The following is a 12517-nucleotide window of genomic DNA, read 5'->3' on the forward strand; positions in this document are numbered from 1 at the left end:
TTTTTTTTTTTTTTTACATTTAAATCCTTCGGTTAGGGTCCATATAAAGTGGAACTGCAATGCTTTGGTCTGAATTCCTCCTTATTGTAACTCCACAAGCCCCTCCTTCACCCCTTTATCCAAACGGGACACTTCCCAACCAAAATAGTTCTTACATATGGTGGTAAAAACTCAAAGCAAAGGTTTTATCTTTCACGTGAGTGTTTGTGACTCGTGAACATGAGTGTATATGTGTGTAAATGTGTGTGTGTTTACCTGAAGGAGCAGATGACCACGGTGCTGCTGAGCAGGGTGATGAGCGACAGACTGTGGCCCAGAGTGGATAAAATGTGCACCACTTTGTAGAAGACCAGCTGCACACAGAACATAAACAAAATAACGACTTCTGCTTCCTTGAATAGAAACAATAAGAGCTTCCATCAAATCTGATCAGAAAATATGAGGCGCAGCTGGGCTGACCTCCGCAGGCGACATCGTGTTTCAGATCTCCCAGTGAAAAATGTGTTATTGGATTTAAACTGTGGCCTCCAGCAAGGATCATGCAAAGATTGCATTTTAATTTACCCAGTGATTGTTTCTGAGAGCAGACAGATGTGCTGCTATATGTAGAAGCTATCACCCGCTGCCAAATGGCAGGTAATGTTTTATTTTTTCACCTGTAACAGTGTTTATTTGTCTCTGTTTGAAAAATATCTTATTAACCACATTTGTCAAACTCAAGAGCCACAGACCAAATGTACCCTAACAACAACAAGAAAAAAACTGGTTTAACTTACCGTAATTTAATTTTAAAATAGGTTTCATACCAATTCTAAACTTTAAATTTATGATTCAGTGCAAGAAAAGAAACCCATTTAAAAGATGAACGATATCACCTGTCCTGCCTCTTGCTGGCTTTAGGGAACTCTGGCCCCCTGAGCAAGTTGAATAGCCCTCTATTATTATCTTAAAATAAATTGCTTTAAAACCAGCATTGACTGTAGTGTTACTGTATTATTTGTTTCACATTCAGTCAGTCATACACATAGTACTTTTCAGTGTTTAAAAAAAACGTGTTAAAACACTGTTTCTATGCAGGATATACCAAGTAGAGCTCAGTTATTGTTTGTTAGTGGTGTTCAGCCGGAGCAATGAGACGAGGAACGTGATGTTTCCTGTTTAGTCAAAGTTAAACACRAAACAATAATTAATTACAACTGGTCCTTTGAGGGCAACCATAATGCTCCTGTGATAAAAACCATCCAACCAATTTAAATACTCACTCAAGAACTTAATCACTCAGTGTACATTTATAACAGACTRATTTTTKKATTCAACCCAATTAAAGATGGATGATCACTGCAAAGTGACATTATAAAATTCCAAAATGGTGACTTAGCCAGTTTCAGAGATGTCAATCTAACATTGGGTGTGGTAGTAGCTGAGAGTCAGACTCTCCTGTGTTGAGCCTTGTGTCTGTGGAGGTCAGAACACTCCTCACTGCACTGAACCCGAGGCAGACATCACACACCGCTCTGTTTGTGTTTGGATCTCTTGTCCTCAGGATGGACCAGCCTCTGCCTGAGAGCCCCGTTAACTTTGAAATGCACCACAATTTGTGTTTAAATCCCTCTGAGTTTCTCAGATGCTCCAGCAACACAGGGATGACAATGTTTTAGTTTTCCTCCCCGTACTGTTCTGTGGCTTGTTTTGTGGATTTTCTTACCGACCTGACGAAAATCGACATGTTTTTTAATTGTGTTTCTATTCCTTACGCCTCTCTTCTGTGTTTGTGGGGACACGATGGTGTAGAATATTAATGACGGAAAGTTCATGTCCCGGTGGGCGGTGAGAGTCGAGCAGTCTTGGAACTCTACACTGTCCAATTTTGAAATGACAAATGTCCTCTGATGGGAAGCAAAAKGTTTTTAATTAAAAAATACAAATTCAATTATTCTTGCATGAGCTCCAAGAGCCTGTTTTTATGCAAGTTCTGGTAAGACCTTTGTGTAAACTGTTGTGATTGGTCAAAACTTTGTTTTTTATGCAGAAAAGCAGGTGAGCTACACTGCACTCATTTCACTGTGGAGCAGCTGGCCGAGGCTGTAAGAAAATACAACCATCTTATAAAGACTTATAAACTTATAGTTTAATGGTGAAGACCTTGTGRAGAGGAGGAGATAGCCTGAAGACACAGACAGGTCTCTGTGGATGTACTGGCTGAGAGTGAGTACACAAAGGCTGTGTGGCTTTTAATTAAATGACTCRGCAGCGTTGGGATACGTTCCCTATGTTGATTTGTTGGAAGCGTTTCTTCATGAGAAATTTGCAAATGCCAAACAGCCTCTACTGTCTCCATCTCTATTATAAAAACATCTGGTAGAATTAAGGGAAGCAAGAATCTGTACAAGGATATAAAAAAATGTAAAGACCCCAGCGGGAAGAAATTAGTTCCGGTGCTGTGTTCTACAGGTTCTCATTTTGTATGAAATGTTCATAGATAAAAGCTCATGCAGAAATATAAATCCAGTTGAACTGTCCTCTAACTGTCCACAGCAGCTGTATCGGTGCTGCCCTCTAAGAGTGTGTGTGCCTTCGAGTCTGGCGTTCATCGCTCTCTCATCACAAGTAAACAACATTCCCAACAAATGACACACCATCTCACAATGAAGTGGAAGTACACACTCAGTATGTAGTACATAGTCACACAGTGACTTGAACAACACTTGAGAAAACAGACTTCTATACCTCGGAGAACACTCGCTGACATAAGACATAACATCTGTAACCATAACAGCTGCTTGCTTAACCTCAATATTTAACTGAAACAGAGGCTTGCTGTAAAGACATGATAATCGTTCAATGGTTGAATGTTTGAAGTATGTGCAGTTTTCTCATCTGTACTCGTTTTCTACCATTTATAGTTGTCACAAAAGACACATTTTCTGCAGAGTGTGAGGACAAAGAAGTGGTGCTTACACAGCTGCTGTGTTTAACCATCATTAGAAGACATTTGTCCTTTTYTCTTTAAATATTTCCATTTGGAGACTCACATGTCCATTGTCACTACATCCATTATATTCCAGTCTCTGCCTCTGTCTTTCTTTTTATAGCACATCTTTGAAAGGCAGAGGACAGGCGATAAAGGTCKGTGTGTGTGTTTGTTTTTCTGTAATCAACTGAAGAAGGCCCACCAATCGACAGCAAGGATAAGCATCCTGCAAAGAGCAAACATATGTTTCTCTGGATAAAAGTAAAAAATTGATGGCAGCAATACATCTCTATGGAGGAGCATTGCATTCACCAAAGAAAGAAAAAAATGACTCCTGATCTCATAATGACAAAGAGATAAGATGCCATATTCACAAGAAAATAAGTGAAAAAGAGTAAATCAAAACGTGTCAAAAATCTGCAGAAATTTCAGAGTTCAAAGGTCAAGGCTGAAGGTCAGTGTTTGACGTCTGTGATCTTCAGGTTTCAGGGTCTGATTCTGTTATGGACATCRCTGATCAGCTGTCTGTAAACATAGTTCAACATAACGTCCACAAATACGGGTTAAAGCTMTAACATGCAAAGAAGACGCCATATGAGAATAACTTTCAAAAATGCCGCCATCTTTCAAAACTCATTTAAAATGAACTGAAGCACAGTGGAAATGCAAAARCTTCAGCAACTGGTCTCCTCAATTTTTAATGTATTTTTCTGAACRCTGTTAAAATGTGTTGTTGCCAYAAAATTCAAAATTAGCCTATTCTTTTAAGTTTCTTAGCTTCAACCATTCTCTTCTGAATAAAACGTGCAAATAATTGTACTTAGTTTTTATTTTTTTATACAATGTCTCAACTTTTTCAATGTTGCRTTTGTAGCATTTTTAGTTGACTGAAAAGTCCCGTTTTAGACAGCTTCAAAGATGTGAACAATCAGACACAAAGCAGCTAAAACCAATCTGACTTTTCCTCCCAGTCATGTTGCTTACTGTGGTCTGTGGACACGATGTGCAGTTTAATGAAACAAAGAAGCAAAAGTTTATTGTGCAACAGTTTTCTGTGCCACGCTCTTGTTATTTTAGAGAAGTAACGAGTTCTTGTTGATGACATGTGGAATTAGGAGAGGATGAAGATCAGAGAGACTTCACCACGTTAACAACCGTTAACACCAGATGACAGGGTCAGACTGTGTTGGTTTCTGCAGCACAAAGACTCTGTTCCCAACTGACAGGAATTAAAGGATCTGCTGACCGAGCACCTGACACCACAGAGTGCCTTTTAAGGTCCTTCAGAGCCCCCCGTCTTCACAGAAGTGACCAAAAACAAACTCTTCATGGGTGGTCCAAATATTTCCACCGTAAACTCAATCAGGTCAAATTACCCTGAAAATATCATGGTTTTTATTCCGAGTTTTAGTTCATATTTCATTTTCTTAAAAGATCACTCCCTATCATTTTAATAAAACGCACACAAAGCAATTATCTGATGTATATTTATGAATGACTAATTTGAGGTGGCCACTACAGCTTGTATTAATAGTTGGATATTTATCAAAGACAAAACGACTTTCACCATCATTTTTTGCAGATTTAGGAATTGATGTGTTGGTAGCTGAGACTAATCCCCAACATATACTCCAAGCACTAACAGATTGCGGAAAATCATGCAAAATTATTTTTTTAAAGTWTGACCAAAACAGCCATGACATTCTAATATAAAGCATTTCTCCATGCTAAGTTGATWTTTTTATTAAATTAAAATTCTGTACAACTTATGTAAGATTTTACTTTTTCGTAGCTTTTCCTCCACCCAAAAAAAAAAAAAAAAAACTGTTTGTTGTTTTGTATTTGCTTATTTGGCTTTCTCTTTTATTATTATTTTGCTCTTAAAAGGGGGGGGGGGTATTTTCCAGGCACATAGTTCAGTTCCACATAGCACAATCGGATGTTACCTTCAATTGTTGTGTATATCAAAAATAAATTAAACTTTGCATCATCTAAGTGCCTTGAAATTGGACTCTGTCTCTTTAAGAACCTCCTGCCAYTTCTGACACTCCCACTTCAGCATGTCTACATAACAGTGCTTCRTGTTCTTTACAACCTTTTGCAGGAGCGTTGTATGTTGTTGTAAAAAGAAAGAAGCAACACTGTATAATATCATTTTTGGAAAACAACAGCTCAGGATACTGTTGTTCAAATAATCCCACGTTGAATTTGGAACATTTTCTRAAGAACCAGAGTGAGCACAGAGGCTCTTACAAGACATTTCTTAATAATATACCTCGCAGTCATCCTCTCATACATATATGTCAATGTTAAGCTACTTTTGACAAAGAAACTAGATTATAATGAAGCTATGTTTTGCAATGAAATCACGATTATCCAYCATTTTTAAGAGGCATATTGCTAGTCTTGTGGAGCGATGTGGGGTGGTCTGTGGGGCGGGTGTTCAGCTGGGGACTGAGCTCCAGGGAGGAGTTATGAACAATAGGCGGAGCTTTGTAGCAGCAAGTGTTTAGGCAGCTCCACGGGAGATTCAAGGATTTCTCAAACATGCACGAATGAATCGAAGCAACACTCTGGGTATGTTTTTGATGAGGAATGACTTTATAACATGATATAAAGCTAAAAAAAAGAGTTGATTTTGCATAATACCCCACTCCCCTTTAATAGTTATTATTTTCAATACAATGTGCCACACATCATGCAACAAATGAAAATGTATGTTTAGCTAGATGAAGTTTTCATTAGTTATCATCTGTTTTCTCAAAATGCAACTGACCGACACACTCACTGTGGGGCATTTTATTCACTGTGGTTTAATTTTCCTTCTGTTTCCTCTCAGATCCTCTGCAGCCAGATTTACTCACAACAGCAGATTATATTCTCCAGTGGAAAAAGTCCAGGCTAAACAGTTTTCTACAGTCTGAGTAACACAAAAAACAAATGTCTGATCAAAAAGCTTTTTTATTTCTTACGTTCTGTCATTTATTATTTGTTACTTGAATGTTACTCAACCAGGACAAAACTGTTAACCTAACTCTGCATACATTTAGATGCTCTGAAAAAAAAAACAGTTTGTGTTTGCACCTCTCGTCCAAATTAAAACAGCATTTTTGTTTGAAAAAACTAATATACAGTATGTGCACATTTTGGGTGTGAGAAAGTGTTGGATCTGTTTAGACTTAGCATGCAGAAAATATAAGAAATGATGACTTAGCCACCTAGTAGCTGTCAAACAGGTGGTTTCACATTCTTGTACGCTCCAGAGCAGAAAACTCAAAACCACATAGAGTTGATCAGACTGGTGACGAGTTCATCAACACGTTTGATCAGCAGGACACGGTTGATACTAAAGCCTGTTGAAGCTATGAAAGTGGGCACAAAACTTTCTCATTTTGGCTTCGTTCTTGTTTACCAAATAACGACATGGTGGAATCTGTTTAGTGTTTTGGTTAACTTATTGTCAGGACATAAATGAGTTATCTTCCTACTTCACAGTGTAAAATTCTCCTACTTTCCCAACAACATGAAGAAAATTCAAAGAACGTATTGGTTCGCTTTTTATTGGCTGACCCATCACACGTTTTTCCCTTGAACCTGAACATCACTCGCTTGTTTGAAACAAAAAAAAGGTCCTGGAATGCAGCAAGTAATAACTTGGGAAGGTCGGAAGACAGGAAGATAAGCTCTGTAGCATCAGAAAAGGATGCTTCAGGGTCAAAACRCACACCTACAGACTCACATACGTCTGCACAAACACAAACCAAACCGCAGCTGGAGACTCCGGCAGACAGGGCTGCAGACAAGCAGAGAAAACGCTGAGAAGACTAAAAGGATCAGATATGCAGCGGTGTCACTCAGCTTCATAATCCTCCGCAGAATCAGGCCTTTCAACAAGGTCTACTTTCATCTGCTGCAGAGGCAGATATGGAAACAGACCACGTCAGATTAGGGAGCGGAGTGAGCCTCGACCGGGAGCTGAACCCCACAACTCAGCTGGAGGGGCTTGGACTTTAAGCCGACGTCTCGCCACAACGTTCCAAACGCCKAACTACCTAGCTAATAATCTGCTGACCTGTTGGGTTGTGGACTACACAAGTCCAGGCTAACAGCAGATCCTTCAGGTTGTCTAACTTGGGTCCTGAAATATTTTATAAACTAAAAACAATTGAAATTGTTTTCTGTCTTGAATCATTTCAGCCTCGATAAATTTGTCATTTTGCACAGATTAAAAAACAGTTAAAAATGTCTGCCCCACGTTAACCACACTAGTGGAATGTAGAGAAATAGGCAGATAGGGTTTAGATTTCAACGTGTGCAAAAATTGCAATTTGTCAAAAAATAATGAATTAATAATCAGTTTTACCTGTGTCTCTTTCCTGTCCCTCAACCAGCCAGTCGAGGCAGATGGCCGCCTGTCCTGAGCCTGGTTCTGCTGGAGGTTTCTTCCTGAGTAGCAGGGAGTTTTTCCTCTCCACCGTTTGCTCAGGATGGGAGACTGTGATGAAGTGATTCAACACAATCTGCTGCTTTCTTCTTTACATTGTTCTTTTTATGTACAGTGTCCTGAGACAACGTATGTTGTGACTTGGCGCTATGTAAATAAACTGAACTTGAACTTAATGTCTTATCAATGTATCATTTGAATGAACTGTCTGAAATATAATCCTAAAAAAAATTTGAAGCATTTTTTTAGCAGTAACAGTAAAAACACCTGATTTTGAGGAAAAACGCTTTTAAATTTAGAATTTTTCCCTGTGAGCTAGTAATGTTTTTGTTTCTTTCCAAATGGAAATCTCATACTATTTAAGGTTTACTCTTTATATTGACATCAAAATTACGCAATAAATTTAGATAAAATTAGGATTCAGACCAAACAGTAATTCAGTATATTATCATAACCAACAAGACAAAGTAGGTAATCTCACTGGATAAACTGATGATATCAGAATGATCCAGGTATTAAAGTGTAGCTTTTAAAGCCAGGAATCTGRAAATGTAATTWGGTAATTGTGACCAAATTTGACTAAATCCTCATTTTGAAATGATGGGTCATATATATCCATTTTTTATTGTTACACATTTTTCTTTTGCTTGTGTCTGGTGCCTCATGTCCAGCAGTCACTGGGCGACAGGCGGGGTACACTCTGGGCAGTACGTCCATCACAGTACCACAAAAAACACATTCCCAGTCTCACTCACACGAGGGACAGCATAAAGTTAGGAACCTAACTGTGGCAGGAAATTAGACAACCTAGATAAAACCCACTTAGGCAAAGAAGAAACATGAAAACKCCACCCTGAAAGGTCAGAGGCCAGGATTTGATCTGACAACCTTCTTGCTAAGAGGCTCTACAAACTGTAACACCTGAAGGAAGCAGAGAAAAAAACAAATCCAAAGTTTCACAAACTGTAGTKGGTAATAAAACCACAGCAGCATAATCGGTAAYGCTTTCTTTTACRGTACCCTTATTGYCATGTAATTACAAAGTAATAAAAATGGTAATTAAATGTAATTACTACATTATTACCATGTAATTTTGGGGTAATTAGGGTACAATTTTATATGTAATTAATTGTCTGCAGTAATGTAGCACTTACCTGGTAATGTATTACAATTCACTATGTAACACCTACATAAGTAGTAGATAATTTGGACAGTTTTAAAGTTATATTTTATTGCAATCAACACCTAACCCCAAAATTTAATTGCATTCTTTTGGTTGTAAACAGAGTGTTGAGTTACTATTGAAGAGTAATTTGATTGTAGTTACCCAATAAAGGTAGTTTTACTAACAKTAGTTATTCTTTTGTACCCCAGTTACCATGTAATTACATGTAATAAGGTAGTAATGACCAYTTAATTACATTTTTATTACCTTGTAATTACATGGCAATAAAGGTACCGTAGAAGAAAGCGTTACCACATAATCTGTGTCTGCGGTCGGTCTCTGAGCTGCTGCACTTTTTAAACTGAGATCTGACTTCAGCTGAACAGATCGAACCTTTTACTCTGAATCTGCACCTTTKTGGYTCRTTTCCACAAAGGTGTCMAAATGTCAGCGTCTCTTGCATTTGKTTGGAGGAAGTGCTGYTCTTTTGTTTGCGACGTGAACAGTCTCCTGACTCTACGTGGTCAGATGAGACKTGAGATGTGCACAGAGCTTCACTTTGCTCAGCAGTTTGACAATACGTGTGAAACCAAACAACCGCAACAACGATCAGACAAAACCACAGTTGCTTCTGGTAAAAGTAAACAGCAGATACCAGATATAAAAAACAAAAACAAAAGTTTTTCACAAACAGCAACGAATGAGGAGTTTACAGCATCAGAGGATCCCACCTGCAGCCACGAGCACACAGGGAATGTGAACCGATTGCGGAGGAAACACAAAAACATGTACAATASGTTGCCTTCAGGCCCAGGCCTCCCTTGAAAAAGAGATCTGAGATCTCAMCGGGACTTGCCTGGTTAAATAACGGTAAATAAAAGAGGATAAACTCACCTCTGAGGGTTCGTCTGTGATGTCGGAGTAGCAGGCCGTTCTGATGTCRGGGTAGATGGAGGACCAGCCTTCCTCTGTGCACTTCCTGCTCAGGTTGCCTGAAACAAACACGCATTAAGTGCTTTTCCTTCACTACAGCAAACAGGCTTCACACTCTTAGTTTTCAAGCTGCAGAGTGAATGTTGTCAGAGTTAATTGTTTTATCCACCACACCCTCAGAAAGCCTGAACAATTACTAAGATCAGAGTAAAATGAACAAACACAATAGCTAAAAAGCTGATGGGATCCAGAGCAGCGGGCTGTCCCTCTCCCACACGCCTGCACAAACAACAAGAAAATGGATTTGCTGATCTATTATTTATTTTTCGCAAATATGGCAGAAAACAGTTCTCAGAAATTAACAGGAAGTATTTAAATTTTTCACATTCCTGCTCAGGAAGCAGAAGTTGGTTGTAGGTTTTTATTTTGACAAAAAGATAAAGACTCAGAGACACACACAACAAATGATTGCTCCGTTATTGGTCTGTCTGAGTTCAGCAGCTGGTCCTCTTTTTACCAGTCTCCTACATTTTGTTTTTCCCTTCAGTCAGAATCAGCTTCAAGTCGGGTTGGACCAYCACAGATCTCAGTAAACGTGTTGCATGTTGGAGCATAAAGACACACAAACTATTTTATTTACCRTAACGCTCCTTCTTTGAGTTTTCAAACTCTGCATTCCAGTTTACATAGAAAACTTGATTCAGGGGCTTGTTGGAACCTCCAAGTTGGAGAACTTGCACAACATTTTCAACGCGTCCGGTCGTTAAAACTCTCGCAGCGGAGTTACTGGATCTGCATTAACTTAAAGAAAAAAGAGTTTTAATAGAAATATTTATAGTTTGTTTTACAAGAGAGTCACTGAAGCAGCTGCATCCAAACTGCAGTCTGAACTCTGGGTCACTTTGCCTTTATTTCCTTTCTGTCTGAGAGGCTGAAGAGAAAAAAAAACAAACCTCCTGAGCTGTAATCTGTGTAAACAAAATGTCACAGGGGACAGAAAATCCACGCTGGAGGTCCTCAGCTGCTGGCAGCAGACAGCCACTTGTAACCACATCRTTGTAAATACACTTGATTTGTTCACAATGCTGGCTGACACTTTGTTCACATCAACACAGCTGTGTACGGTGGCTCCAAGGGACAAAAATACTCAAAATCTTGCAAATACATACATCTAAACTCTATTAGTTATATTACTGTGAGGGGAGGAAAAATTTTTACTGATTTCTACTTCATGGAGGAAACAAATTGAGCCAAATTTAATGATTAATAAAAGGAAAGAATACCTGGAAGGAATGCTTATCACCCACCATTTCTACGAGTTTTCAGCTGAGAGCATCTTATGAGGAGAAATGTTGACATTTTGGTCAAATCTTGGAAATGGCTCAGTGTGGTTGTGTTGCAGCCCACGTAGGTCCCACCCTACGCAGTGAAGCAGCTGCGAAATGAGGCGGTCTAGTCTTCAGATGGCGTACGTTTGTGTGACCACGTGTTTGTCCTGTTATGGTGTTAAGTTCTATACCACATGCCTTCAATCGTCTTTCACCATATAATGTCACACAATTTACTATTATTTAAAAATAAATTACACATAAATAAATAAAAAATATGAATAATTTGGGTTTAGCTCTAGAATCAGTGCTTTGTTGATACATTTTATTTAACATCTCATTGCAGCTTAAATTTCATCATCTAAAGGTTGCGTCACACTGCAAGATTTTAAAACAAACACTGAGAGACTCCACACGTGAGGATTTAAACTCATGGATATAACAGGTTTGGTCCTACAGTGTGTGGTGTACAGTCACACAGCAAGAGACAACTCACCACACACACAAAAAAATATTTCATTCATGAACATTCAGATGTCAGATATTAAATCACGCGAGACTTCCTGAAATCTCACGAGAATTCAGATGTCAGAGGAAAAATCTCACGTGACCTCCAGAGACGTGAGTTCAGAGTAAATAAACGTTTGCAACAAGGAAGAAACAATGTTGATAGTTTGTGGAGTATTTTTACCAGAGGAAAAACAATTCCATAGGACTTTTAACATCCAGCAGACTTTCTGGTGAGTTATGACAGCTTTTTTTGTCTTCTGTATTTTGGAATCCCCTCCATGTTTACGTCACGTCACTTTCTGATTGGCTACACATCTCATTCACAGGCTGTGAGCTCAGGTGAACACTACTACACACACTGTGATATCAGGCCAAAAAATCAAACATGTTGAATATCCCTGATTTGAGGTCGGAGCGTTCCCGACGTCCTTCCGAGCCGACTAGATCACTCTTAACTCACCACCCACAGCAGGAATATCTGCTATGATTATCTTTAGAGCCATCATGATAATCTGGACTTCTTTAAGATTGTCAGAAGAATTCTCACTCACACCCAGGGACAATTCAGCACAATTATCCTGCCATGTGGCGCAGCCCTAAGCTGCTAAACATACATTTAAAAACAAACTATTCAGTCTGTGAGGATTTACTCTGCTCCACTGTCTTTGTTTTCCTGTGTGGTTTGCAGACAACGCAATGAATCCTGGGATATAATCAGCCTTCATTTTTGGGGTTTTACTGCCAACATTTGTCAGCGCAGTGACGTACAAATGTTCTTTACTTTAGCTCAACATCTGTAAAACTGACAGAGTCAGAGCATCTTTTATGTTGGCTAAAGTTGATCAGCTGAGTTATTTTGTAAAGTTGCTACTTTAAACACTAAATTGGCTTAGAAATCAAATTTTACTACAAAAAACTGTTTGCGGTAAATATAAATAGCTATTTAAAATGGTTTTTAAAAAATCTATCCAACAGTAACTAAAATTTAGACAAAGTATGAATATTTATTCAGTTTTTATTATTTTAACACAGAATGCAGTCAGAGATGTCATTTGATCATAAAATTAAAATTCCAGGTTGCTCTCTTTTTTTTGCTGTGTTTGTGTGTGTGTGTGTGTGTGTGTGTGTGTGTGTGTGTGTGTGTGTGTGTGTGTGTGTGTGTGTGT

The 12517-nt window shown here is 38.7% G+C and overlaps 1 protein-coding gene across 1 annotated transcript in view; it reads right to left on the reverse strand.

Annotated features, from left to right (window-relative positions):
- LOC106522314 (vasoactive intestinal polypeptide receptor 2) overlaps window positions 1–12517 on the reverse strand; it is a gene marked incomplete in the record, with an annotated part of 31525 nt that overhangs the window by 9612 nt on the left and 9396 nt on the right. The window contains 2 exon segments of the mRNA XM_014015288.1: window positions 256–353; window positions 9475–9572. Coding sequence (XP_013870742.1) covers window positions 256–353; window positions 9475–9572 — 196 coding nt within the window.

The sequence above is a fragment of the Austrofundulus limnaeus genome, unplaced genomic scaffold (assembly GCF_001266775.1).
Source record: "Austrofundulus limnaeus strain Quisiro unplaced genomic scaffold, Austrofundulus_limnaeus-1.0 Scaffold126, whole genome shotgun sequence".
Classification (NCBI taxonomy): Eukaryota; Metazoa; Chordata; class Actinopteri; order Cyprinodontiformes; family Rivulidae; genus Austrofundulus; species Austrofundulus limnaeus.